This window comes from Berghia stephanieae, chromosome 8 (assembly GCF_034508935.2).
Source record: "Berghia stephanieae isolate SIO BIC M18660-M18661 chromosome 8, UCSD_Bste_1.3, whole genome shotgun sequence".
NCBI lineage: Eukaryota > Metazoa > Mollusca > Gastropoda > Nudibranchia > Aeolidiidae > Berghia > Berghia stephanieae.
The window spans coordinates 7,802,347-7,830,182 of NC_088367.1; the positions used below are offsets into that span (position 1 = coordinate 7,802,347).

Sequence of the window (27,836 nt, forward strand, 5' to 3'; positions counted from 1 at the left end):
CTCTCTCACCGACTACTGGAGATCGCGGGTCCAACCCACACAACCTCCGCGCGTGTAATGATTGAGCTTTTTGAGCTTATATATAGCGCAATATCCACTAAATGTGCTCAAGGCGCTTTACAAGAGGTCCCTGACCAACAGCAACACGTAACATGTAGAACAAGACATGATGCCTGTCAGGCGATATTACACTTTTTTTTCCGGACAGAGACAACGCTGTTAACGGCCAAGTACTCATTTTACGCATGAGTACGGTGAGAGAATGTGAGTAAGGAGCCTTTTCCAAGGACTCAACTATGCGCCGAGCGAGGCTAGAACTCAGGACCTTTGGATCCGAAAGCGAGTGTCATACCACTGACCACATCACCGCAATGATGATTTGCTGTTGGCGAGGCATGCCGCATTGGTTACAATTGGATTCAGTAGTCTGGTGTCACGCCGCCCGGCAACGGCGGCCATCTTGGTTCTAAACAAAGAAAATCATTACTTTTTATTCTTCATGCTGGCTAGAACTTTTCATATGCCTTGTGATCAGAATGTGTAAAAGTCAAAACATGATCAGATTTATGGTTTTTTTCCCCTCTGGATACGCTTTTATGCTCGCCGGAGAAATATTTCATACGGGCGTCCGATAGTTTAGAACCAGTGTTACTAAGTTACCATGCGTCATTAGGAAGGAAGTGACGTTACAACTGTTGAGGAGTATTGTATATGTAGTGGATTGCCACGGGGGAAAGATGCACATTTCCTTGATTCATTTTGGCCTCTTTATGTGATATATCTATCTAGGTGTAATGATAGTTCTGTATGTATGTGAAATTATACATTAGGGTAACGCATTCTCTTTCATCTACCACAACGACTACACACTTGCTTAATGCGGCCATGTGGTTTTGTGGTATGACAATCGCTTTCGGATCGGAAGGTCCTGGGTTCGAACCTCGCTCGGCGCAGAGTTGAGTCATTGGAAAAGGCTCTTTACTCACATTCTCTCACAGTACTCGGGTGTAAAATGAGTACCTGGCCGTCAACAGCGTTGTCTATGTCCTAAAAAATTATAACATCGCCTTACAGGCGTCATGTCTTGTCCTAAATGTTAAATGTTGCTGTTGGCCAGGGACCCCTTGTAAAGCGCTTTGAGCACGTTTAGTGGATATTGCGCTATATAAAAGCTCAAATTTAAAAAAAAAATTAATGCGGCGAAAATTTAAAAATAAGATATTAGGCAAACATATAAAATTTTGCTTTCTAGTCCTATTTATAGCCACTGCAAAAGTATCTTGATGGGCTGTTGTCATAGAGGTGACAAAGGGAATCTGATAAATGGGACGTCGCTTAATTGAAACGATTTCAGCGAGACGATGCCGTCCCGATTAGACGACCTGCAACCAGCAGGCGTTTGACATGCCTGGTCAGATTCCAGGCTAATGGAATTCCTCTATTAAATATTCATGAGGGTGATAATTTTGTGGGCGAAGCGGGCAAAACTATTTGTGCCGCTATGTGGTCTAGTGGTATGACACTCGCTTTTGGATTGGAAGGCCTTGGGTTCGAGCCTCGCTCGGCGCATAGTTGAATCCTTGGAGAAGGCTCTTTACTCACATTCTCTCCCCGTACTCAGGTCTAGGTGTAAAACCTGGCCGTGAACAGCGTTGACTCCGTCCGAAAAACAATGCATATCGACTAACAGGCGTCATGTCTCGTCCTAAATGTTACATTTAAATGTTGCTGTTGGCCAGGGACCCCTTGTAAAGCGCTTTGAGCACGTTTCGTGGATATTGCGCTTAATAAAAGCTCCATTTTATATTTCATTCAGCTTCCAAACATTAAAAATATTCCTAACTCGCTTTTGTCCGGGACTCATTTACACCTGAGTCAACTGAGTTAATGTGTTCATACGTCTGTATGTGTGTCTGTTTGCGAGATGCTTTACATACCATACAAAACCTGGGCAAATAGTCTCGTAACCATCTTGTCATTGATCACACTCAACAACGCTTTAATTAAAAAAAAAACAAACAACAGACAAGACATGCATGATGTACTACGCCACCGATACCAGAATAAATACAAACTTGATCTTTTTTTGAGCGGCTATGTGGTCTAGTGGTATGACACTCGCTTTCGGATCGGAAGGTCCTGGGTTCGATCCTCACGCTCGGCGCATAGTTGAGTCCTTGGTAAAAGCTCTTTACTCACATTCTCTCACCGTACTCAGGTTTAAAATGAGTACCTGGCCGTTAACAGCGTTGTCTTTGTCCGAAAAATTGTAATATCGCCTAACATGCGTCATGTCCCGTCCTACATGTTGAATGTTGCTGTTGACCAGGGACCCCTTGTAAAGCGCTTTGAGCACATTTAGTGGATATTGCGCTATATAAAGCTCAATATTATATTTAAAAACGTGAGCTTTTATGTAGCGCAATATCCACTAAATGTGATCAAAGCGCTTTACAAAAGTTCCTTGACCAACAGCAACACGTAACATGTAAAACGAGACATGACACCTTTTAGGCGACTGTTAAAGGCCAGGTACTTATTTTGCACCTAAGTACGGTGAGAGAGTTGTGAGTAAAGAGCCATCTCCAATGACTCAACTATGCGCCGAGCGAGGCTCAAACCCAGGACTTTCCGGCCCGAAAGCGAGTCTCATACCACTAGATCACATAGCCGATTTGTGTTTGACTTCAAAACCGTTCATAACTGGTGAGCTGCTTTCTCCGTGGAGACGGGGAGTTAATCTGACTCATGAATGAACAACACAAAACAAACGACGTTTCGGCCTTTGGCCTTTTTCAAGTAAACACAGAATACATATTTATATTAGATTGTGATATATATATATATATATATATATATATATATATATATATATATATATATATATATATATATATATATATATATATATAAATAAGAGAATATAAATATATAAATAATAAATATATATATAAGAGAGAGAGAGAGAGAGAGAGAGAGAGAGAGAGAGAGAGAGAGAGAGAGAGAGAGAGAGAGAGAGAGAGAGAGATTATAGTTAGAGTTTCCAAATGCCTTGATCTACACGCTATGGTGATACATATCTCAACTAGATAACTTTGTCACAATGCGGCTATATATGTGGTTTAGTGGTATGCCACGCGCTTTCGGACCGGAAGATCCTGGGTTCGAGCCTCGTTCGGCGCATAGTTGAGTCCTTGGAAAAGGATCTATACTCACATTCTCTCAGCATACTCAGATGTAAAATGAGTACCTGGCAGTAAACAGCGTTGTGTCTGTCCGAGAATATTGTAATATCGCCTAACAGGTACCATGTCCCGTCCTACATGTTAAGTGTTACTGTTGTCCAGGGACCCCTTGTAAACACTTTGAGCACGTTTAGTGGAGATTGCGCTATATCAAGCTCAATTTAAAAAATTATTAGATTCCTTGCCTCAACTTTGACTCATCGACAGGCCTTACAGATGTTACAAGACATTGATGATATGGTCGACAAACTGATTGGAAACCTCAACGTGTGGAAGGTAAACACATTTCCCCTCTTCCTCCTCCTCCTCCTCTTCGTCCCTCTCCCTCTCCTTTTCCTTTTCCTTCACATTTTACTCTTCCTTATCCTCCTCCTACCTCTCTACTCCTTCTTCTTCTTCTTCTTCTTCTTCTTCTTCTTCTTCTTCTTCTTCTTTCCTGATTGAAATGAAAAGTAGACTGCGAATTAAATTGAAATCTCAAATGTTAAAAAAATATTTTTTAAACAAAAATTCATAAAATGAATATCAAACGATAAATCTCTCTGTCCCCCCCCCCCCCCCATCTCTCTCTCTCTCTCTCTCTCTATGTATATATATATATATATATATATATATATATATATATATATATATATATATATATATATATATATATATATTGAATCGTGTTGGATAATTCAATAAGCAACAACACACAACAAACCAAACTTATGTAACACACAGTCCTGACGATGGCTGAAAGGCCTGAAACGTCGGTATACTGACTCCAACATCGTGGTAAATATTACAATTATATAAATATATATATATATATATATATGTATATATATATAATATATATATATATATATATATATATATATATATATATATATATATATATATATATATATATAATTATCCATCCATCTATCTCTCCCATCACCAGGTTGACACGATATGCGATTCCTCCATGTTATTGAGTGGTTTTCCGGTCCCCAATCCCGACCACGCCCCCGTAATGGCTGACGTGTCGCTGGTTCTCCTAGACACCTTCCACAACTGTCTCCATCGACCACAGAGCTCATACAACGAATTCTTGGACATCCGAATAGGTTTGTATCGACGTCTTCTTATTTCCAGGTCCGACAATCCAATTATCGTGGCCTCAATGTTGTAGGGAAATACTCTCAAACCCACCAAAACATACTCCAATACAACAATGTTACAATAGGCCCATGATTAAGTCCTGTTATCAGACCTTCAATTATGTGCGTCCGTCCAGCAACCAATATCTTGGTTCTAAACAAAGAAAATCGGTAATTTTTGTTCTTCATGATGGCTTGAACTTTTTCACATGTCATGTGAACAGAATGTATAAAAGTCAAAACATGATCAGACTTAAAAATTTTTTCTACTCTGGATACACTTTTATACTCGTCGGAGATGTATTTCAGAAGGGTGTCCGCCATTGTTCCGATAGTTTACGAAGGAAATGACGTCACGACTGTTGAAACATATTGGTTAGGCCCTATAAATTAATTTGACGCTATGTGTTCTTGAATTTTTTTTTAAATTACTGAGCAGTAATAAAAAATATAATTGATTTCAGGTTTGAACTCAGGGCCTGCAATGGTTGGCGTAGTCGGTAAGGTGACCCCACGTCTTTGTGTCTTTGGGAACACCTTGAGATCGGCCTTGCTGTGCGAAAATCAAAGCTTTCGTAAGTTGTCATTGTATATGTGTGTGTGTGATAGAGAGAGAGAGAGAGAGAGAGAGAGAGAGAGAGAGAGAGAGAGAGAGAGAGAGAGAGAGAGAGAGAGAGAGAGAGAGAGAGAGAGAGAGAGAGAGAGAGAGAGAGAGAGAGAGAGAGTTTGCGCGCCTTATGTGTGCATATATTGTATTGGTAACCCTTTCAGCATAAGTTATCTTTGTTTTTCGTTGTGTTTGTTCGTCTGCTTGTTATCCTGGGAGGTGTACAGAAATATCAAAGCGTTGTCTTTGTGCAAAAATTTGACAAGCGCCTAACGGCCTGCATGTATCCTTCTATGTATAAAATGTACTCTGTTCCATCAGTAGTTGATTTTAAAATATTGTAAAGTGCCTTGACCATGGTATTTACCATAAATAATCCATGTGTGTAGATGCATTTGGATTTTATTTTTGGGTGATTCAATACCGAAGAAAACCTAGCCATCGATAACTCATAGCCTGACACTGACCAAAAGAGCCAGTCTTTGGCCACAAAAGAAAACAAATCGTGAGTTGTATTCAATAGTTCAACCAATGGAATCACTTGTTTCCATGAGCTCTACTAACGACAACTCACTAGATGCTACACAAACCTAAAAAATGACGTCAAACTATAAGTCCAAGTGGGTTCTTGTGTCAGGCTACGTTAACGATGGGTACGAGAAAACAGACAGAAATATACAAATAAAAGCATTCCAAAAATGTAGTCTTTAGCTAGAAAGGTGGTTTTTTTTCCTCAGAAATGTGTTTTATTTTTATTTGTTTGTTTGTTTTTGTGTAGATATATAGATATATTAATTCTATATTATCCTAACAGGCGTCATGTCCCGTCCTAAATGTTAAATGTTGCTGTTGGCCAGGGACCCCTTGTAAAGCGCTTTGAGCACGTTTAGTGGATATTGCGCTATATAAAAGCTCAATTTAACTAGTTCCCCTTTCTTTATTTTCGTTGTTTTCAACTGTGATAGATTAGTTTGTTTTTAAAGGTTTTACGGCGCTTACAACACTTAAGGTCATATCAGCACCAGTAAAAAGGAAGAATATGGGATAGTAAAAAGTTCTAGAATTACAATTAAAGCATCCAAGAAAAGGTAAGACAAAGGAGAATTGGTTCAAATAGGAAACAGAAGTAGATTCCAAGAGCACACTATCAAAGTACTGAGTTTGAGATCACCTAAAAGTCTCATCCAGACGCATGCACTAAGAGGAATACACTCAAATGTTGACAAATAATATGTAAACAACACATAATAAAGTGCATAACAGAGAGATGATTTACAAGACAAAAAAAAAGTCATCTCTCAAAATTCTAACTATACATTTGACTATTTTCCTCCCAGCCAGGGCCAGGACAAAACCAAGTAATCTCATTCTAAGACAAAAGACAGAGAGCATGTTGAAAAACAGATAAAGGGGGATAGAAGACACAGTAAATTTAGAATATTTGGCTATCCCATTTTACAAGTTTTACTCGCGCTGAAGTGATCTTAGTGTGCAAAAGACGTCCATAAACCCTTTAAAAATGATTTAAAAAAAGCATATTAATCTATTTTTACATTGATTTGATTTTATTTTCTATTTCCAGCCCAAAGAATCCACATTTCCTCTTCAACCCGTGAACACCTCCAGACCAAGGGAAGTTACTCTATGGAGTTGAGGAACCCTCTGGACGCCAAGGTTTCCTTTTTTATTAATATTTATGACCTGTCGCCTCTTACTCTTCTTCTTTCACCTTATCACGCATTTTGCAGGGTTACCATAATGAATGCCACATCTCCAAGCACATATATAGACGCACACACACACACACACATATATATATATATATATAAAATAAGTATATGTATGTATATATATATATACACACAAGCATAGCTGTCCTTTCAATGTAGATGATTAGTCGATCAACTCATAATTCACCATTTAAAATGAGTAGACTATACTTTTGTTCTTTTAAAACCTTTTTATTATAATATTTAAGCAAGATTAATGCTGAATAAATAAAAACATGGTACTTTCTCTCACCAGACTGTGAGCGGTGAGCCGACCTACTGGCTGACTGGGAGATCCCAAGAGATGCAGGAATCCTATTTGTGACAGCGGATAGATTCTATAGTATGTCAACTTTGAAAGAAACATTGGATTTAATTTTGTGACTTACTAGCCTTTACTCTTCTCTCAAATCGGTAATAAGTTAACGATTATTTTCCCAATCTACAACGATCGACAAGGAAAAAAACCTGAAGAGTCTTAGGGCAGATATTCGTTTTCTTCCTCGTCGTTCTGGGTGGGGTTCCTGACCTCCCATAGTGGGCAGGGAGGCACTTACTGTGTCTTCTATCCCCCTTTATCTTCTTTCCAACATACTGTCTTTATCTTGGGATGAAATTACTTGGTTTGTCCTGATCCTGACCAGAGTCCTTGGCAGGGAGGGAAACAGTCAAATGTATAGTTTTGGGAGAGTTTTGGGAGATGATCTTTTTTCCCTTGTTAAATCATCTCTCTCTCTCTCTCTTATGCACTGAATTGTGTTTTATTTACATTTTATATGATTTGTAAATGTTTGTGAGTGTATTCCTCTTAGTTGGGACCTGTGCTTGTGTCTGGGTGAGACTTTTAGGTGATCTCAAACTAAGTACTTTGATAGTCTGCTCTTGGAATCTACATCTGTTTCCTATTTGAACTAATTCCCCTTTGTCTTACCTTTTCTTGGGTGCTTTAATTGTAATTCTAGAACTTTTTACTAACCCATTTTCTTCCTTTTTACTAGCGCTGATATGACCTTAATGTGTCGCAAGTGCCATAAAACCCTTAAAAACAAAACAAACAAAATTTGGGAAGGTAAACGTTAACTTGCTATTATGTGTGAAATGTAAATGGTGCTGCTCGAAGCAATAAATAACAATGTGAAATTGAATGTAAACTTCAACTAAATATACGAAATCAGTTAAAATGGACATTTCAGGTTTCTCCTTCATCAACAAACAGGATAAATGAGATAATGTGGTAGTGGTGTTGTTAAGATGAATACACAAAAACATTGATGGGCAGGGAGGGAATAGTATGCTCCTTTGTAAGGAAGCAAAAATTAAAATAGAACAATAGAAATTTATAAAAGGTGAGCAATTAATTAAGTGAAAAGAGGGGAGGCGGGGAGGGATTGTGTAATGCACTTGTACTATATCTATATTTTGCTCAACAAAAGTTAGGGGCCACTAGGGAGTTTAAATAAGATTTCGTGATAGGTCCGTTACTGGAATGTAAAATATTTTGGGATGGCTTATCAGGATAACCTTCTGCTGGTGTGTTGACAAATTTTCAATCCATACCCACCACTGAGCCTCGGGGATTGGTCAAGAACTTCATAAATGTTGAGAAATGATTGGTTATTTTGAAAACAACTCACTGATGTGGCCGATATTTTTGCCAAATCCCGACCTCCCAAAATGGGCAGGGAGGTACTTGCCGTGTCTTCTATCGCCCCCCTCCCCCTGTATCCCGCCTCATCAATTTCCGTGCTATTTCACAGAAATAAAGGAATTGATATGAAAAGAAAACAAATCATCTCGTTTTTAAAATCTTTATTAATTACAGTCATGATTTTACGTAAAAGTCCAAACTCAAACACACGACATTCCAACATTCAGGGATGCCACCAGGTAAATTTTTAAAAGCCTGAAAACTTGCACGGACGAGATACAAATCAACGTCAAGGGCTTTGTAGGGATTTGAAAAATATCAAATTTGGAATATTGTTTCAGTACTTATCATCGCAATTGAGAGCAAATAACACACAAAAGAAAGGAGAGTTAACGGTTTTCAAATTGATAAAATAAGGTGCTGAAAACATAATATAGACAAATTAATATCAATAGCTATCAGGGGTGAGAATGACTGGTCACATAAAAGGAGAAAATTTTTCATCGTGAAGATCATGACCCACCCATGCAACCATAACCTATAAATTTGAACTTCACTCAAATTCACTGAGATGCGATCCAAAATTTGTCTCGCAGCAATTCCTGACACGACTCGGAGAATTTCAAAAGTTGAAAGTGTAATTACATTTGGTGGTTGTAGTAGGGATGATGATGTGGTGGTGGTTGTAGTAGTACTGGTTGTATGGATGATTGTGTGGTGGTGGTTGTAGTAGCTGTGGTAGGAATGATGATGTAGTGGTAGTTGTAGTAGTAGTAGTGGTGGTAGGGATGATGTGGTAGTGGTGGTAGGGATGATGATGTGGTGGTGATTGTAGTAGTAGTAGTAGTAGTAGTAGTAGTAGTAGTAGTAGTAGTAATAGTAGTAGTAGTAGTAGTAGTAGTAGTAGTAGTAGTGGTGGTGGTAGGGATGATGATGTGGTGGTGGTTGTAGTAGTGGTGGTCTTTTAGAGATAATTGTGTGGTAGTGGTTGTAATAGTTGTGGTAGGAATGATGATGTGGTGGTAGTTGTAGTAGTTCTGGTGGTAGGGATGATGTGGTGTTATTTGCAGTAGTAGTGTTGGTAGGGATGATGATGTGGTGGTGGTTGTAGAGATGATGTAGTGGTTTTGGTGAGTGTTTTTTTTTTCAGTGATAATAATAGCAATTTGTCAAAAAGGATGAAAATGTCTCCGTCTATCGGTCAAACGCAAGCAAAGTGTAAAAATAACAGGAACATAGTTTTGTATTGGTATTATGTAATATATTACTATTACTAGTATAAATCCATTCTTATCATTAAACATAAATTTACTTTTGTAAACATTTAATGAATTGTCCTTTCCACATGTTAAAGGCCTACAATGTTATTCAAATAAAAGGCCAGAAAGTGTAGTTTTGTTTTGATTTTTACTTTATAAAGCAGGTTACAATATATTTTATTTTTTACCGAAACCTAGTGGTTATTCAGCTTATAAATACAACCCAGGAATCTCACAAAAGCCATAGTCAAAAGGTAAAAAGACAGAAGAATAAACTAAGCCAACCACCATTGCTTTATTCTAGGCTAATGTATTATCTCTGTATAACCAGATAATTTAATGGATGGTTAGCGAAAGAGAGAATAATTTATGAATTGATCTTAGGAATTCTATATCAAAAACAAAAAAAAAAAAGAAGAAAAGAGAAATGGAAAGAAAGGCAAGGGGGGAGGGAGGGGGGGGGGGAAGAGAGAGAGAGAGAGAGAGAGAGAGAGAGAGAGAGAGAGAGAGAGAGAGAGAGAGAGAGAGAGAGAGAGAGAGAGAGAGAGAGAGAGATTTGTCCCTCCCCTTCCCCTTCAACTACTAGCTAATCAAAGAACACCACTGGTCGTCTGTGTCAATTGTGACATCTGGTGCCATTCAGTCTGGCCCGACGTCATAAAAACGGGACAGTCACTAAATTTCACGAGACTATTGCACAGGTGTCAAAATATGACATAAGACATAATGGTGATATTGGGGTTTTGAGGGAAATGTTTGACACGGCAAATTTAGTGATGGGGATGGGCGGAGATAAACTACCGCGATTTTTTTTTCTTCTTTAAAAAAAATTATTCTTTTTTTGAATAGTGACGACGGACAAAAACCGGAGGTTCTGGATTAAAACCGGCTGGTGGTAAAAAAACCGGATTTCCGGCTAAAACCGGAAAAGTGGCATCCCTGAACATTGATTCTAGTTAGTCACCAGTGAGAACAATTTTATCAGTACTTCAGTCATGCCTCGGTGAGTCGCTGGGAAAGGTCGTAAACTTTGGATTGATACGTTTGGATTTGGTCTTTCAATTTCCTGTAGATCTGTGGAGACAGAAAAATGGAGGATGTCACAATGATATTTGACTATCATCAAAATAAATGCACGGGGATGAATTAGCATGCAATTCAGTGATAAATATGCTTTTTTAGTATATTATTATTGTAATGGGGCTTGCAACACGTAATTCAATTCAAGGACACCCCCCCCCCCCCACACACACACACTATATGACTTCCGACAACAAAAATAATTTTAAAAAAAAAGGAAATACAAAACGTCAAGTCAAAATAAACATGTGCTGAAAGGGTTTGAGCCCGAAATGTTTCGTGAAATATTTTGTTCTATTTTTTAAAAAAAGCGGTTAAGTTCATATTTCTATACTTTAAAAAAAAGTGTTAGAATACGAGTCGTGGAAATGTGCTACTCATACAAATGCTTTTCATTTAGTATCATCATCATCATGGACTTACATTGACATAAGTGGGGTTGTCTTGTTCACTCAGGGCCACAAGGAGTTGGTCTAAAGACGTATAGGGGACCCACACGGAAAACTGGGATGTTGGAATTGCTTTCTGTCAAATGAGAAATGGGGGGGGGGGGGAAGATGAGAATTTGTAGTTGAGATTTCTTTCCAAGTTGTTAATTCTAAGATATTTAATGAATCAAACCAAATGAAATTCTAACACAGAGTATTTCAGGCTCAAAATCCTTCTTCATCCACAATTAGATACTACATATTGAAGTATTAACCTTTAAACAGTTTTTGCCATTGGCTGAGGAAGGGTTTTGAGTCTAAAACATTCCGTTCTAAGTGATCTGTCCTTTCCTCTAGCTATTATATTAACTATTATTTATTATCTTTTAAAGAAAAGGCTATAAAAGTGCAAGACAAATTGCCTTCTCTTACTCGGGGCCAGCGTGGCTCAGCGGTACGGTCTTTGCTTCGTATCCAAAAGGTACAGAGTTTGATCACCCGCTGCTGTGTTGTGTGACCTTGAGCAAATCACCTCACCCTAGCTCAATTTGCGGCGCTGCACTGTGGCTGACGCCTGTGTTATTCCAGTCTTCTCTTGGAATAGACCCTAGAAACAAATTCCCCCTATGGGATGAATAAAAGGAATTTTATTTATTTATTTATTTTTTTAAAGGGATCTAATCTTAGACCTCATGATTGCCAGTCATCAGGTGTGGGGTTCGATCCCAGGCAAGGAATGCTGATGGTTTCTGGTATTTTCCATTATTTATACTTTATCATTCTCACCGTTTCAGATTGTGAATAAAATTAAAGAAATAATCTAGCTTTGTCATCAGTTTTTCTGGGTTGAATCGCAGCCATCTTTAACGTCTAGCCTGACACTGACCAAAAAATGACAAAAGACAAGTCTTTGGCCACAAAAGAAAACAAATTGTGAGTTGTATTCAATAGCTCAAACAATGGGATCACTTGTATCCTTGAGCTCTTGAAGACATTCTTATTCCGACAGGCTTTCTTTTGATTATGTGTATGATTAGTGTTGTTCGTGTACTGTGTTAGGGCTTAATCTATGTTATGCACTCAGAGCCCTCCTGATGAAGGGAGGTTTAGTGCACTATAAATCTATACCATTATTATTATTATTTAACTCACTAGACGCTGCAAAACCTAAAAACTGACTTCAAACTGTAAGTCATAGAGGGTTCTAGTGTCAGGCTATAAGTTAACAGTGGCTACAGTTGGATGCTGGCAAAGTGTTTCTATAAACCAATAAACCAGCGATAATAGAGCTTGATCCAGACCTTTTCAATGCCTTGATAAAAGCTTTTCCAGCTACCCCTGTGATGCCAGCCCTTCAGTTTTTGGAGTATTTTTCAACAGTAAACCAAAACAAACCAATGAAAATTAAATTCTTCCACATTATTATTATCATTATGTTTTCCTTCCAAATTGGATTCAATAGTCAGCAACGGCGGCCATTGTGGTTCTAAACAAAAAGAAAATCTGTACTTTTTATTCGTCAAGCTGGCTAGAACTTTTCATATGTCTTGCGATCAGAATGTGTAAAAGTCAAAACATGATCAGATTTATAATGTTTTTTTCCCCTCTGGATATGCTTTTCCTAATGCTCGTCGCAGAAATATTTCATAAGGAGGTCTGCCGTTGTTCCGATAGTTTAGAGCCAGTTACTAAGTTACGATGCGTCATTACGAGGGAAGTGACGTTACGACTGTTGAAGGCTATTCCAATGGAGTCCTGATGAAGCCAACACCGATGGACTAGAGAGAACGCCTCACATTGAGAAAATCGAATTTATCCATTATCAATGGAAAGCTTTTAAATAAACAACAGAAAATTTGGGACCACAAGAGATAAATTTAAATTAAATTGAGCTTTTATATAGCGCAATATCCACTAAAAGTGCTTTACAATGGTTCCCTGGCCAACAGCAACAATTAACATTTAGGACAAGACATGACGCCTGGTTGGTAAAATTACAATTTTTGCGGACAGAGACAACGCTGTTAACGGCCAGGTACTCACCCGAGTACGGTAAGATAATGTGAGTAAAGAGCCTTTTTCAAGGACTCAACTATGCGTCGAGCAAGGCTCGAACCCAGGACCTTCCGATCCGAAAGCGAGTGTCATACCACTAGACCACATAACCGCACAAGAGATGTTGACTTTTAAGCAGACGTCGACTTTAAGAGTGTTGACTTAATGCTAATTCCAAATGTAATTAATTTAAATGTTTTTTTATTTTTTCGGGTATCAAACACAACGAAAACGACCTCTTGTCAAGACCATACATTCTGACTAAAACCCTGTCTATATGGCAAGTCTACTGACGGCTGTTATGTACTTTGTGCGGCTATATGGTCTAGTGGTATGACACGCGCTTTCGGATCAGAAGGTCCTGGGTTCGAGCCTCGCTCGGCGCATAGTTGAGTCCTTGGAAGACTCTTTACTCACATTCTATCACGGTACTCAGGTGTAAAACGAGTACCTGGCCGTTAACAGCGTTGTCTTAGTTCGAAAAAGTGTAATATCGCCTAACAGGCGGCATGTCCCGTCCTACATGTTAAATGTTGCTGTTTATCAGGGACCCCTTGTAAAGCGCTTTGAGCACATTTAGTGGATATTGCACTATATAAAAACTCAATTTAATTTTAAACTTCTATATTCTTTTGCTGCTTACCTTAAGTCCAAATTTGGGCACGTCCATTCCCCTCAAAACATCTTCCGACCCTTCTAAATACTCTATGGCTAAATTGGAAGCTGGCAACAGGAGGTCAAAGGTCAAGTAGACACGCAGCAAGGATGACACATCAACAACCTGCATGAGATGGGAGGGGGTTGAAAAGTTTGTATCTGCTTAACTCACTCAATACTGGAGATTTTTGCTACTTTTAAAAATTGGAAAAAATGTATTAGAAATGAACATATACATAGATAGTTTTATTCAACTATCACTAACATGCAAAAACTAAAAAAACAGTAGCTTTGATACTACGCCTATAATTTGTCTCATAAAAATGTAATAAATAGGCATGGGGTAGAAGTAACCCAGGGTATACTACGGATATAGTCGGTGTTAGGGTTGAGTGAGTTAATGTTTGTTTGATAATTGTCTTAGGTCAGATAAATTTTGAAATAAGCTAGATAGTTTGTTTTTTAAGGGGCGGTTTGGGTCTAATTATTAGGAATATCCTTCAAAAATTTGATTTTGAGATTTTGGTGGAAAATGATATTTTATTATCTTAGAAATAATATAATTGAAGTCCAAATTCTTAAAGTAGACTGTAAAGGCACGAAATACAAGGTCGAAAATGGTACAGGTAGTAAAAATGTGTGAAAAACGGGAAGCCATTTTGCTATTTTCTCAATATGTCATTTTTCTAAGGGTATGGGATACTGTGTCAAACGTTTCTCAGAATCTATTCAATGAAATTGTGTGAAAATTTCCACAGTTATCACAGAGATAATGTATTATGTCACCATAGAGAGATTTTTTAAATAAGATTTGTGAATTTTAAATTATAATCCTAAATCTGAATTTTTTACATCAATTTTGTCATAACATTTTGATTCTCAACTTTGTAATGATCTAATAAAAATTCCATAAGCTTAAGCCGTAAAATCTCTCTATGGTGACACACTATGGTACAATATTGACAAGAGGGAAGAATATGGAGGTCATTCCTTCATTAGTTTTTGTGGAACGTTTGCCACAAGATTGTTATATTTTTTGATGTCAGACCCTCAAATTAGATCGCAAAATGGGTATCAACACAGATAATTAGAATTTGTCACCATAAATGTTGTTTTTTACCCTATATTGATGATACAGAATGATTAAAACCGCCAAATATAGGTTATTAAAAATTTTTTAGAAAAGACCCAAACCACCCCTTAAGGGTTTTACAGCGCTTGCAACACGTTTAGGTCATATCAGCGCCAGTAAAAAGGAAGAAAATGGGAAAGTAAAAAGTTCTAGAATTACAATCAAAACACCCAAGAAAAAGGAAGACGGAGGGGAATTGGTTTAAATAAGAATCAGGTGTAGAACTTATTTTGAGATCACCTAAAAGTCTCATCCTGACATAAGCACAGGTCCCCACTAAGAGGAACACACTTAAATGTTTACAAATCATATGTAAAACAAAAATAATAACAATGCACAAACAGAGAGATGATTTCCAAGAAAATTAAAAATATCATCTAACAAAACCCTAACTATAAATTTGACTGTTTCCATCCCAGATAGGGTATCTGGCCAGGGCCAGGACAAAACCAAGTAATCTCATCCATACCAAGACAAAGACAAAAAGCATGTTGGAAAATAGATATAGGGAGATAGAAACCAGATATAGGGAGATAGCAGACACAGTGGAGATAGCAGACACAGTAAATGCCTCCCTGTCCCTGCCCACGATGGGAGGTCAGGAACCCCACCCAGATTCGAGATGTTTCCAGAGAGAACCAGAAACGATCTTACCTTGTAAGAATTAATGAGCCAAGTGGGCAGCTGAAATCCTTGTGACAGGAGAGTGTAGGCGACACATTTGTGACATAGACCACTTCCATCCTCTAGTCTGGTGAGGTAAGACTGCAAAAGGGCCCAAGACTGATCTGCAGGGCTGAGTTCTTTCACCCCACAGGGCGGGACGTCGTTTTCCTTCAGCCAAATCCATGAGGAGGTAGATGAGTTAGTGGGGACGCCTTGGAAGGTGGAACTGTCCTTCACTGATTGGAAAGAGACAAAAAAATTGACAGTTAACCACTTTTTAAAAGTTTTTATATAGCGCAATATCCACTAAACGTGCTCAAAGTGCTTTACAAGGGCTCCCTGGCCAACAGAAACATTTAACATGTAGGACAAGACATGGCGCCTTTTAGGCAATATTACATTTTATTTCGGACAGAGACGACGCTGTTGTAACGGCCAGGTACTCATTTTACAGCTGAGTACGGTGAGAGAATGCGAGTAAAGAGCCTTTTCCAAGGACTTAACTATGCACTGAGCGAGGCTCGAACCCAGGACTTTCCCATCCGAAAGCGAGTGTCATACTACTAGACCACACAGCCACAACTTGACTGCAATGCAGACGAAACCCAGGGCTGCCAATCTCAATGCGTAGAAAAAGTGTCAACAGTGTTTATCAAAAAAAGTAAGAGTTTGAGAAATAAAAAGTGTACAATTTGTAAAAGTAACACTTCAGTCTTCTCACTTCCTGTCTTTGGGCAATTTTGTAAATAACTAATTCTTAAAACTAGTTCATGTGTGTGGAAAAGTTCATAAGTTCAAAGAAAAGATTAAAATAAAACTATGAAGCAATTTAAAGAAAACTTTTAAACCTGTCAAAACAGAAATGATTAAAATACACTCAGCAGGAAGTAAGGAGAATAACAAGAAACACCGTGTGGCAAATGGCATACAAATATGATTTTTTGGCGTACAGTTCCAATCTCTGGACTTGTCGGCTGCAAGAAAATTTGTCCTCTTACCTCTGTCCATTTCCTTTCCAATTGTTTATCAGCTAAAACGTCGAGTAACTCTTCATCATATACAATATGGCTGCCTAGACTATTCAAACGAATGTTAAAAGCAAATCTGCCACAAAATGAGTGGCTTTGAAAAGGAAATTAGTCATCAAAATTATACGAGTCAGGAAGGATTTTCCATTGAGAAATCACAGCCTGGAAAATTTAAATGAATCGATTGTTCAAAATCATCTCTTTAAGCCAATCCTAAAAAAAATTAAAAAAAAAAAAATTTATTTTAAAACTTCCCTTTATTCATCCCATAGGGGAAATTTGTCTTTATAGTCTATTCCAAGGGAAGACGGGAATAACCCAGGCTTCAGCCGCAGTGCAGCGCCGCAAATTGCTCAATCAAGGCCACACAGCGGGCGCAGCGGCGGGTGATGATCGAACTCTGTACCTTTCAGGTACTTCAACCGAAAGGGACAGAGTTCGATCATCACCTGCTGCTGCGCCCGCTGCTCCCGCTGTGTGGCACAGACCGTACCGCTGAGCCTCGCTGTCCGTATACTTCCACTTACACAGTGATTTGGCGTTGGTGTTGGAGCTGATGGCCAGGGTGATGCATCTCAACGACAGACTGGACAGGACAGGCCTGGTGGACAAGGAGAATGCCTTGGTGATGTGGACAGCGACGTCATAGAGACCAGCGGAGCACAGGAGAGACAACATTTCGGTGGGGGACGGCATGGGACCTAGAATTGGGGAGGGGTGGAGGAGGGAAGAGATTAAAAGGTATCAAAACTCAGTGCTGATGGTGCCTAAAACTGAAAAGGGAGGAAAATTTTGAATTATTGCCTTTAAGAACCCTTTACTTTTAAAGCATTCACCCCCCCCCCCCCCCCCCCCCCCTGCACACACACACACACACACACACATTTTTAGAGCAATTGAGATGATAAACTATCATTGATACTCTAGCTAACTTCAAGAGAGTGGGAAACTACACCTGTTTGTTCCACCACACATCAAATCTCCCACTGCCAGTTCATCTGATTGAGGGAAATATAACTTTTTAAAAAAAGAGGAAATTCCTCCTCTGACTCAAAAATCACGGATTTCCGCGGATCCGAGGAAAACCATCAGCATTGAAAACTGTGACCCCACAGTTTTTGGATGAATAAAATACATTATTATTTATTATTATTATTACTATTATTACAGCCTCAGAGCCACATGATGTCAGTATGTACTAGGTGCTAGAAGTCTAAATTTTTAGCCACAGATATGAAACACGGGGTTAATTTTTATTTGGCATGATAGAGAATAAGTACAATTTCTTGTATTGCAAAAGACCAAAAGTCCTTATATCTTATTCAGCGCCATTGGCTGCACTGTGCGGCCAGAGCAGAATCTATTCTACTGGCCAATGGCCACACAGTGCGACTGGTCTCGAAAGGCAAAAATAATAATGTAATCCAATCCAACTTTCTACAAAAGTACTATAAATTGAACCAATGGTATCATTTCTTTCATCAGAACATTCAATTGGCCCTAGGGGGGTATTTTAATTGAGATTTTACGCCAAATTCAACTTTGTCTTAGCTTGTCATCCTCATGCTGCCTCAATCAGGTGTCAGCCATTTTGGGACAAAAATGCGAATATAGCCTCAGTGCTGAAAGAGTTTAAAAAAAAAAAAAGTAAAAAAAATAATACCAAAAAAATCAGACTACCACAATAGATAGAATGCGCTTGGCCAAGGAGTTCACAACATTGCCATCCAGAAGTATAACGGACCAACACACAAACTCTGTGTAACCATGAACTTTTATAGTCTGGTTAATACAGTTTAGTGAGAACAACTCACAAACGCGGATGGCAAAAACAATAACAAAGGCCTGAGTGACGTCATCTTCGAACTATCTATAGGGGATAAAAACAGACATTTTTTGGAACAATTTTTTCCCATGGATCTTCCTTTCCAATTCCTCTGGCAGAAATATTGGAAAGGAAGATCCATGAAAAATATTGTTCCAAAAAAATGTCTGTTTTTATCCCCTATTGTGGTAGGCTGATTTTTTGGTTTTGTTTTTTTTTCTTGTATTTTTCTAAACTCTTTGAGCGCTGAGGCTATATTCGCATTTTTGTCACAAAATGGCTGACACCTGTTCAGATTTGTAAAAAGTAAATAATTATTTATATTCAACCCCCATCAAATTTTTTCTATGAATTTTAATTTTTTTCCTTACCAGACTTGAGTGAACTTTCCGGTTGTCGTCGAATCAGCCTCAATCTGGCATCAAGCATCAAGTATTGTCTCTCCAAGTCTGCCAGCTCCAAGATTTCCATCTGGTTCTTGCCTGACGTGGAAAAGGAAGAAATGAATAAATTATGAATAAATGAATAAATGTGTCAATGCGGCTATGTGGTCTAGTGGTATGACACTCGCTTTCAGATCAGAAGGTCCTGGGTTCGAGCCTCGCGCTCGGCGCATAGTTGGAGTCCTTGGAAAAGGCCCTTTACTCACTTTCTCTCACCGTACTCCGGTGTAAAATGAGTACCTGGCCGTTAACAGCGTTGTCTTTGCCCGAAAAATTGTAATATTGCCTAACAGGCGTCGTGTCCCGTCCTATATGTTAAATGTTGCTGTTGACCAGGGATCCCTTGTAAATCGCTTTGAGCACATTTAGTGGATATTGCACTATATAAAAGCTCAATTATTTTTTTAATTAAATGACATAGTCAGTCAGAATGTGAAAATTTTGGATTTGCATTTTTTTGGTGCTTTTTCTTAATGATTATGCTCCCCCAGAGCATTTTAATCTTTATTTGAAGTAAATCGGGTGATTTTTCATGAAGTTGTGGTCAGATTCTATGGGAAAAGTATCGAGTGATTTTTCTCAAATTTCTTACTTTTTCAACTTGACTAGCTGTAAAAAATATTTAGAAGTGAAATTAAGCTTTGATATTTCCCGAAGGTGTACAAAAAGGGTTGATTTAATCATTCATGACCTTCTAACTAAACTTGGCAATATCTCAGTTCAAACCTTTTTTACCATCCGATTGATTATGTCATTCATTGTAACAAATAAATACATAAATATCTATATAGCACATTTCCATACATTTGCCATGCGTAATGCGCTTCACAATGTCTCATTTAAACCCCCAGCAGGCCATAAAATACCAGATTTTCATTTCATACAGTACCAATCACATGTGGAGCATCATTAGTACTAACACTCTAACAATATCAGTCCAGGTACTTATTCACACAGGAGTCGAGAAGGGTGTAAAGAGTCTACTTAAGGAAACAGCATTGGGGCCAGAATTTTCCACAACCACCGTCACCCATCTGACCACTGACCATGCTAAACTTCACTGCTTGACATTTGTGACAAAACGAGCACTTTGTCATCAAAACTACACAGACAATTTAAAAATAATTTTTATCTTTAATGACTCCTTATATCAGTGCTGATGGTGACAAAAAGGGAAAAAGGAGGAAAATTATGAATGGTTTTCTTTACACCACATGTTTACTTCACCAACCCCCACTTTTAGAGCCACTGAGACGATAAACTACTCTAGCTATCTTCTGGATAGTGGGGAAGCTGCACCAGTTTGTTCCACCACACATCAAATCTCTCAAAGCCAGAAAATTTGATTGAGGAAAATGTGATTTTTTTTTAAAGGAGGAAATTCCTCCTCTGACACAAAAATCGCGGATTTCCGCGGATCCGAGGAAAACCATCAGCACTGTTCTATATGTATATATATTCACTCACCGACTGGCCTTTTCCACTTGTCCTGTCCATCCACGCCGCGTTTGACGTTGGTGTTGTTTGAACTGTCTTGACGCAGGGTCGGTTTGATGATCCAGGCATACTCAGGCTTCACCAGCCTCAGCGTGTTGAGTGTGAAGAGATAACATTGGGCTTGCTGCTGAAGGCTGGACAGACCGGACACTTCTTGGGCCAGACGAAGACCTTTTTCGAACATGACTCGGCCAGCTGGCAACAATCGTTTGAGGGAAGAATCGAGGACATGTTTTTAAAAAGTTTTTAAGGTTTTTACGGCGCTTGCAACACATTAAGGTCATATCAGCGCCAGTAAAAATGAAGAAAATGGGATAGTAAAAAGTTCTGGAATTACAATTAAAGCACCCAAAAAAAGGCAAGACAAAGGGGAATTGGTTCAAATAGGAAACAGATGTAGATTCCAAGAGCACACTATCAAAGTACTTAGTTTGAGATCACCTAAAAGTCTCATCCAGACACAAGCACAGGCCCCCACTAGGAGGAATACACTCAAATGTTCACAAATCATATATAATATGTAAACAAAACATAATACAGTGCATAACAGAGAGATAATTTACAAGGAAAAAAATAGCATCTCTCAAAACTAACTATACATTTGACTGTTTCCCTCCCAGCCAGGACTCCGACCAGGGTCTGGACAAAACCAAGTGATCTTATTTCAAGACAAAGAGAGAAAGCAAGTTGGAAAACAGATATAGAGGGATAGAAGACACAGTATGTACCTCCCTGCCCACTATGGGAGGAATCGAGGACAACATTATTATTAGTTTAAACTTAATAGATCATCTAGGGGGGTCCTGATAGCTCAGTTGGTAGAGCACTTGCTTCACATGCAAAGGGACCGAGATCGATCCCAGGGTTCAGTCGATATTTTGTCCTAATACCCATGTTCACCCAACAGTGAATGGGTAGCTGAGTCTGTTTGATTTGACAGAAAGTACTTTGCGATAGACTAGCGTCCTATCCAAAGGATAGCAAGCAATTGCTATTGTCCCGTTTCACGCTATAGAAACTGGGGAAAAACTCCGGCTCCATGGGCCGAATGGCTCTGAAGGACGACTTTTTTAATTTTAAATAGATCATCTGCTGTTGTAACATTTGGTTTTCTTAAAATTCTCATGTCACCTATGTGTCTTGTAAAGCTCCATTGAACATGTTAGGTAGAGATTGGCGCTCCATAAATTTGATTTTATTATTATTATTACTATTTTTAAAAATATTATATCTGACAGGCAACAACTACAAAAATAAAATTATAAGTTTGTTTTTCGATGACTACTATGTTACTAGTGTGCATCTGTCTGAGTGTGTCTATGTCAATATTGTATTGTTATAAATGTGTAACCAAATGACAAATTGCCACTTTTTTGTAGACAATAAAGATATATTATTATTACATAAAAATCTAAAAAACTTCAGCTTTACATAGTGTAATATCAAATAAATGCACTTTGAAAAGTGCTTGACACGGTTCCTGAAGCAATACCAATGATTGAACATGTAGATTGAAGCAAGACATTTGCGAGGTGAAATTACAATTTTTTTCTTCTACAACAGATGTGTATACTGTTCCCAGCCAGATAGTCATTGGCGACTATGTGGTAGGACACTCGCTTTCGGATCGGAAGATCATGGGTTCGAGCCTCGCTCTGCAAATAGTTAAGTTCTTGGAAAAGGCTCTTTACTCACAGTATCTCACCATACTCAGGTGTAAAATGAGTACCTGGCCGTTGACAGCATTGTCTCTGTCAGAAATATTTTTGTAAAATTGCCAAAAAGGCGTCATGTCTCAAACTACATGTTAAATATTGCTGTTGTTCAGGGACCCCTTGTAAAGTGCTTTGAGCACATTTAGTGGATACTGCGCTATACAAAAGCTCAATTTATTTTACACCCTAGTACATTGAGAGAATTAAGAGTAAAGGACTCAATTTTGCACAGCAGGACTCAAACCGGAGACCTGTGGGTCCAAAGGAGAGTGTCGTACCACTAGACCACAAAGCTGTACAAGATTTTAAAATAGCTCATCTAATCATTTCTTAAAGTTTGCCATTTCTATAAATAATAAAAATAATAAATAAAATAATACTAGGTATTCCAAACCAAAAATTCAAATTTAAAATGCACGCCTGACGCTGTCTATTTGGACATAGCTTCAAAGCCCACGAAGAACACAAAAAACCCAGATGTAATTATCTCAAAAAACAAAAAAGTTACGGGCTTTCAAAGTTTATTGGACTTAGAAAAATGTGTACGATTAATCGAACATGAACATTGAGTCATCTTCTAAAGCAAGTAAATGAGAATGAAACCCTCCAACAAATGATAATAGGAGGGTTTTAACATCTGTGGAACCCAGGCAAATAAAAAAGCAAAAAGAATAAAACCATTCGTAACACAATGATAAAATACATGATCCTAAAAATGAGAAAAATGTCAAATTTTACGACATTTTCGACAAATTTTGCCATTTGGGCCATTTTGGTGGCTACACAACTCAAAATACGAATATCATACACGGCCTAAAGTTGATCTGTGCACTCCACCATGCACACAGATACACTCTAATTTTTTTCATACAAGACATAGGTCAAATTAAAAAGTTACAGACATCCAAAACTGGCAAAAAACGTAAAAATCAACATTTCGGACGAAAAGCGAAAGTTTCGCGTTTTCGGCGTATTTCGAATCAACATAACTTTTCAACCCTCCGGACTACATACACAAACCGCATATCAAAATTTTCAGTATTCTCTCAGCTATCTCTTTATACTAAAACAATACAACTAATCATGCAATATGATATACTTTAAAGCAGTGCAAGTATATGTGTCACCAAATAATGGTCAAAATTTGCAATAATGAATGAACTGCTGTATGAAAAATAGTTGATGGACTACATAATTGTGATATGAAAAACATTAGTAGGCATGTCAACTTCATTTAAAACAAGTCACAAGTCTTAGAAAAAGGTCCTAAAACATGCATAATTCAACTGAAACCAATGGTGCTAAATAGTAGTAGAAGACTGAAAAAAAAAAAATTAATTAAATCAAACATACGCACATTGGCGATAACTTTAACTGACCCTAAGACACTTTCTAGGTGGTTCAAATTCTCCCGATCCCAAACAAGAAATAAGGGACTGATACAATTTATCCAAATTACCTGTCAAACTTAGTTCTTTCTCCTGGAGCACTAACTTTCTATATCTAATCTGCGCTTTAAGACTCTCAACCCTATTACCCCCTCTGTCTCTACTGATCAATTCATCAACTTCCTCCTTTGTCGTGCAAACACCACCCTGACTGATTACAGCATTCACAACTTTAAGGTGTTTCTCTCGCTCTCTAACATCCATTAAAACAGAAGGAATTTCATTAAAGTCTATGGGGGCACCGATGAAGTCCATCTTTCACCCTGCACGAGAGCTCCAGCAGTTTTCCAGGCACTCTGGCATCTGTGCTGCAACTGCGACACGGTTACGAATTGTCCAGAGTGAACTCTAGCAAACCAATCATGTACCTAGTTAATGACAAAAACAGTAAAGAGGAAGACGTTAACGAAGATCATGTACCTAGTTAATGACAAAAACAGAAAAGAGGAAGACATTAACGAGAGGAAGACATTAACGAAGATATATACAATGATTATAGTACTACTCTCCACGGGCTACATCTCATAGTCTTAACTAAAAATTGCGTGTTCTAGCAGGATTTGAGCACACTAAATATAATCACGGTACATGATAAAGCATTCTAGAGTCGGGTTACGGAATTACATTTTAAAATACAAAACAACTCTCCAAATTCACATATGCTCTGATTCAAGCACATTGACCGGCGTCGAGATATCTGGGTTGTACTGTACAACATCTCTCCAAATTCATATATATATGCTCTGATTAAAGCACATTTGCTCCTGCTCCCAGGAGCGTGAGTACTGCACTGATACTCTATGTCTTTCAAAATATTAAAAAGCAAAAGAACTTACATCGTTCCAAGTGGCATTGCCTTCATCCTTTAGCAGGTGCAGCTGACACAGCAGTTTGTTTGTCAATGGAGGCACAGGGCTGGGAAGGCTTGGTCGACGACCTTTGCCAGTCATAAGGAAAATGCAAGCCTTTTGAAGGGATCATCCCTCAAAGAAGATGGGAAGGGTGTTGAAATTGAAACTGTTGGAAGAAAAAAAGAGTAGGGAATTATAAACAAATGCCAAAGGGAAATGAAACAATGTACAATATATGAGCAGTCATAATAGTATGAGCATTTCTCCAGTGCTTCACTTCACCACAATAAAAAATATGCTGAAAGCATCTGCTACATACATTACACAGCAGCAATAGGTCTATGCTAATTTGTGAAAGTTTAAAGATCCAAACTTGATACCTGCTGCTCGAGTAGAAAGAAAACGGCACTGCAATTGCACTCTCGTCCCAGATATTATATGAAAGTGCAAAACTAATTATTGAGTCATTGAGAGAACGGTAGATAAGACTAAAAGATATTTGCACTTGTACTAAACAAACCTTGCTTAAATCCTCCGAAGCATTCAGAAAATAAGAAATCAACTTCTCATAATGCCAATGTTTACGTTGCCGTCAAGGAAGACCTTTGACCTTATAACCAATGAATCAACCAATCAGCGCCTGTCATTTTTAGCGAGTGCCATCGACATTTCGTTGCTAAAAATCGCCATCTCACCCCCCCCCCCCCCCCCCCCCCAACTAGTAATTGCATTATTCGATTAACAGCTTAAAATCACGATCAAAATTTCTTATACCTACACTCCGAAATATACATATTTGTTAAAAATAGGTGAAATGGATGTCATTATGCTTCCAAATTAATTAGATGACCGTGAAAACCACAGTCTACTTGATTGAGACTTAGACTTAGCTCACTTCGCTTTACAGTCACCGAAAAACGGACACACAAACACCACACTTTCAGACAAAAACAGTGGAAGAAATGTTTTTAAAACATGATAATAATATTTAAATGTATCATTAGCTACTTACTGGTTTCGTTTTGTTGAGACATCTCTGTCCATCGCAACCCGTCATTCGCCGTCGAATCGACGATTGCTCTCAGTCGGCCATTATCCAACCTCGTTCAAAATGAGTGGAAAACTGCGGATAGTGTCTTCATAAAAGTAGCTCTGCCTCACTCGTGGAATTAAAACTCCATACAAAGTTGATGTATTTAGACGTAAAAATGCATCCCCGATTGTTTGATGAAACAGCAAAGACCTTTAAATTTGAAATGACCTGATATTTTTTACATTTTGGTCTTTACTTGAGATTTAAACCGCCTTCTACCACTCAAAGAAAAAATGCTGTTGAACTCGCATGACAGGAAATCTCCGTTGTCCAGATTGTCGAAAACCACGAGAAAATCTGTTAATTCACCGCCAAGTTATCCTTTTTTAAATAAGGCGAAGTTTAAAAATAAGAGATCGTCTTCACGGTCCAAGCCGGGTTGATAGTACTTTTAAAGCACATGAGTACTATTTAAAAGAACCCGTTTTTGTTGACATTTAATGTCACAATTGAAAAGAAAACAAAACTATTTCATTGGTGCACATAATCTTTTGTTTCATTTTAAAAATAAGGGGGAAAGTAGAAAGGGAAAATGGCACTCGATATCCGATTCTGCGTTACGGCAGCCATTTTCCACTCACACTAGGCATGGGTTTGGAATACCTAATAATACTGGTAACAGGCTGATAAAGGAATGAAAAAGGTAAAGAAAAAACTAAAATATAGGAGAAAAATTATATAATTTTAAAGCTATTTAGAGAATATTTTTTCATCGACACACAATACCAATCAGTTAAATTACACACCTTTGCGATAGTCTTCTCTATATATGAAGAAGGAGAAAAGCAGGCTGTAGTAGTCGTGAGTGGAAATATCAACAGAACGAGCTTTCTTTTCCAGAATATAAACAACCTGAAAAATGAAGGGACAAAATCACGACAATAAAACAAATGCAACTAACAGAAAATTTGTATTTATATATATTCTTTCAAAAATCAGAATTTCAAGAAGATAAAAATCTTGCTCAACCTAAAATGCCTTGTTTCTAAACCTTATGCATAAGAATTATTACTTTTAAATAGTTCTAAAAATATGCAATGTAGTTCAGTTTATCTATCATTATCATCAATTGTAAATGAAGTTTTTCCTATCAGGTGTGTAAAATGTAATGTCTATTGCTGTATATATATATATAAATATATATATAAATATATTTATTTTATATATATATATATATATATATATATATATATATATATATATTATATATATATATATATATATATATATATATAAATAAACATTTGAAATATAATTAAGATAGTTTGACTTCTACAACGTTGTTATCGAGCGTTGCTCTCGTCAGGAAGTGGAAGTGAAAGTAGATTGTTGTGTTTTCGTATTTTTATAGATTCGTGTTTATGGAGGTTCGTAATTACATAAAAGGTGTTTGTTTCTGTGTCTGCATGAGGAAGTTAGTTCGTTTCTTCTGTTGAGTGTTGCTATGTTCGTTTAGTGATGATGAAGAATTTTTCTTCCAAGCAGAGGTTGCAAATCTTAGAAGAGGGGGAGTACGACTGTGCTCTGGAGATGATTTTCCATGTGATGCTGTGTTGTATGTTTTTTTCTTTGAGGTTCCAAATGTGTTCGCTTAGTGTAGTAGAATGTCGTTTGTGTATGTTTCTGAAGGAAGATGTATGTAGGTTGTATCTGGTTTTGAATGGACACTCGGTGAGGCCAATGTATGTTTCTTGTTTTGGTGTGTCTGGTCGTGTTACTGTGGCTTGATAAATTACGTTTTGAGTCAGGCAATTGCCGTTTAGTGGGCATGTTGTCTGGGTCCTACAGTTGCATTTTTTCTCTAGGTTGTTGCTGGGCTGATCTGGCTGTGATAGTTTTCGGTTATTGTTGGATGAAATAATGTTTTGTATGTTTGGCATGCAGGTGTATCCTATTTTGATGGTGTTTTTGTTCATGATTGGGTGTAGAACGTGACCGGGAGGGAAGCATTTTTGTAGTAGATTGAAGAATTTGTTACCGATAGAAGTTGTCACATTCTTGCTGTAGGGTGGGTTGAACCATGTTATGTGTCGTTTTCTTTGTCGTTTTTTTGTTGGGGTGGTAATGGTCTCTTCCTCATATTCTAGTTTGTAGTTATATCCACTTTTTTGTAGTGCGTTTGTGTACGGTGGGATTGCATCGTTGAATATGTTGTTGTTTGTAGAGTTGTTAGATAGTCGTTTGTTAATGCTCTCGGGGATGTTTTTTATTATAGATGGCGGATGATTGCTGTGTCTATGAACGTACAATGGGATGTTGTTGG

General features: G+C 38.0%; 2 protein-coding genes and 1 long non-coding RNA gene across 5 annotated transcripts in view; 1 reads left to right on the forward strand and 2 right to left on the reverse strand.

Annotated features, from left to right (window-relative positions):
* LOC144978109 (atrial natriuretic peptide receptor 1-like) overlaps positions 1-8,537 on the forward strand; it is a 34,094-nt gene extending 25,557 nt beyond the window's left edge. The window contains exons 11-15 of the mRNA XM_078923726.1: positions 3,453-3,521; positions 4,174-4,339; positions 4,837-4,947; positions 6,562-6,653; positions 7,005-8,537. Coding sequence (XP_078779852.1) covers positions 3,453-3,521; positions 4,174-4,339; positions 4,837-4,947; positions 6,562-6,653; positions 7,005-7,073 — 507 coding nt within the window. The 3' untranslated portion in view covers positions 7,074-8,537. The remainder of the gene's footprint in view (positions 1-3,452; positions 3,522-4,173; positions 4,340-4,836; positions 4,948-6,561; positions 6,654-7,004) is intronic.
* A 5-nt stretch (positions 8,538-8,542) lies between these two features.
* Positions 8,543-27,836, reverse strand: part of LOC144978108 (nuclear pore complex protein Nup160-like) — a 56,617-nt gene continuing 37,323 nt past the window's right edge. The window contains exons 27-35 of one of the 2 annotated variants that reach the window (XR_013646464.1): positions 26,320-26,425; positions 20,437-20,661; positions 18,898-19,008; positions 17,229-17,402; positions 15,662-15,909; positions 13,862-13,999; positions 11,159-11,260; positions 10,598-10,729; positions 8,543-8,614 (exon numbers count right to left, since the gene is read on the reverse strand). Coding sequence is in view for 1 of the 2 variants with exons in the window: in XM_078923725.1 (XP_078779851.1) it covers positions 10,649-10,729; positions 11,159-11,260; positions 13,862-13,999; positions 15,662-15,909; positions 17,229-17,402; positions 18,898-19,008; positions 20,437-20,661; positions 26,320-26,425 (1,185 nt within the window). In the remaining variant the exon portion in view is untranslated. Of the gene's footprint in view, positions 8,615-9,491; positions 10,730-11,158; positions 11,261-13,861; positions 14,000-15,661; positions 15,910-17,228; positions 17,403-18,897; positions 19,009-20,436; positions 20,662-26,319; positions 26,426-27,836 lie in introns of those variants that run through there. The other variant, XM_078923725.1, reaches the window with a different exon arrangement.
* Positions 23,715-25,630, reverse strand: LOC144978110 (uncharacterized). Of its 2 annotated transcripts, XR_013646465.1 has the most exons (3): positions 25,493-25,630; positions 24,466-24,646; positions 23,715-23,997 (listed from the first exon to the last, which is right to left on the reverse strand). It is a non-coding gene; the product is annotated as an uncharacterized LOC144978110 (long non-coding RNA). The 2 variants fall into 2 exon arrangements; XR_013646466.1 differs by lacking the exon at positions 25,493-25,630 and having other exon boundaries at positions 24,466-24,720.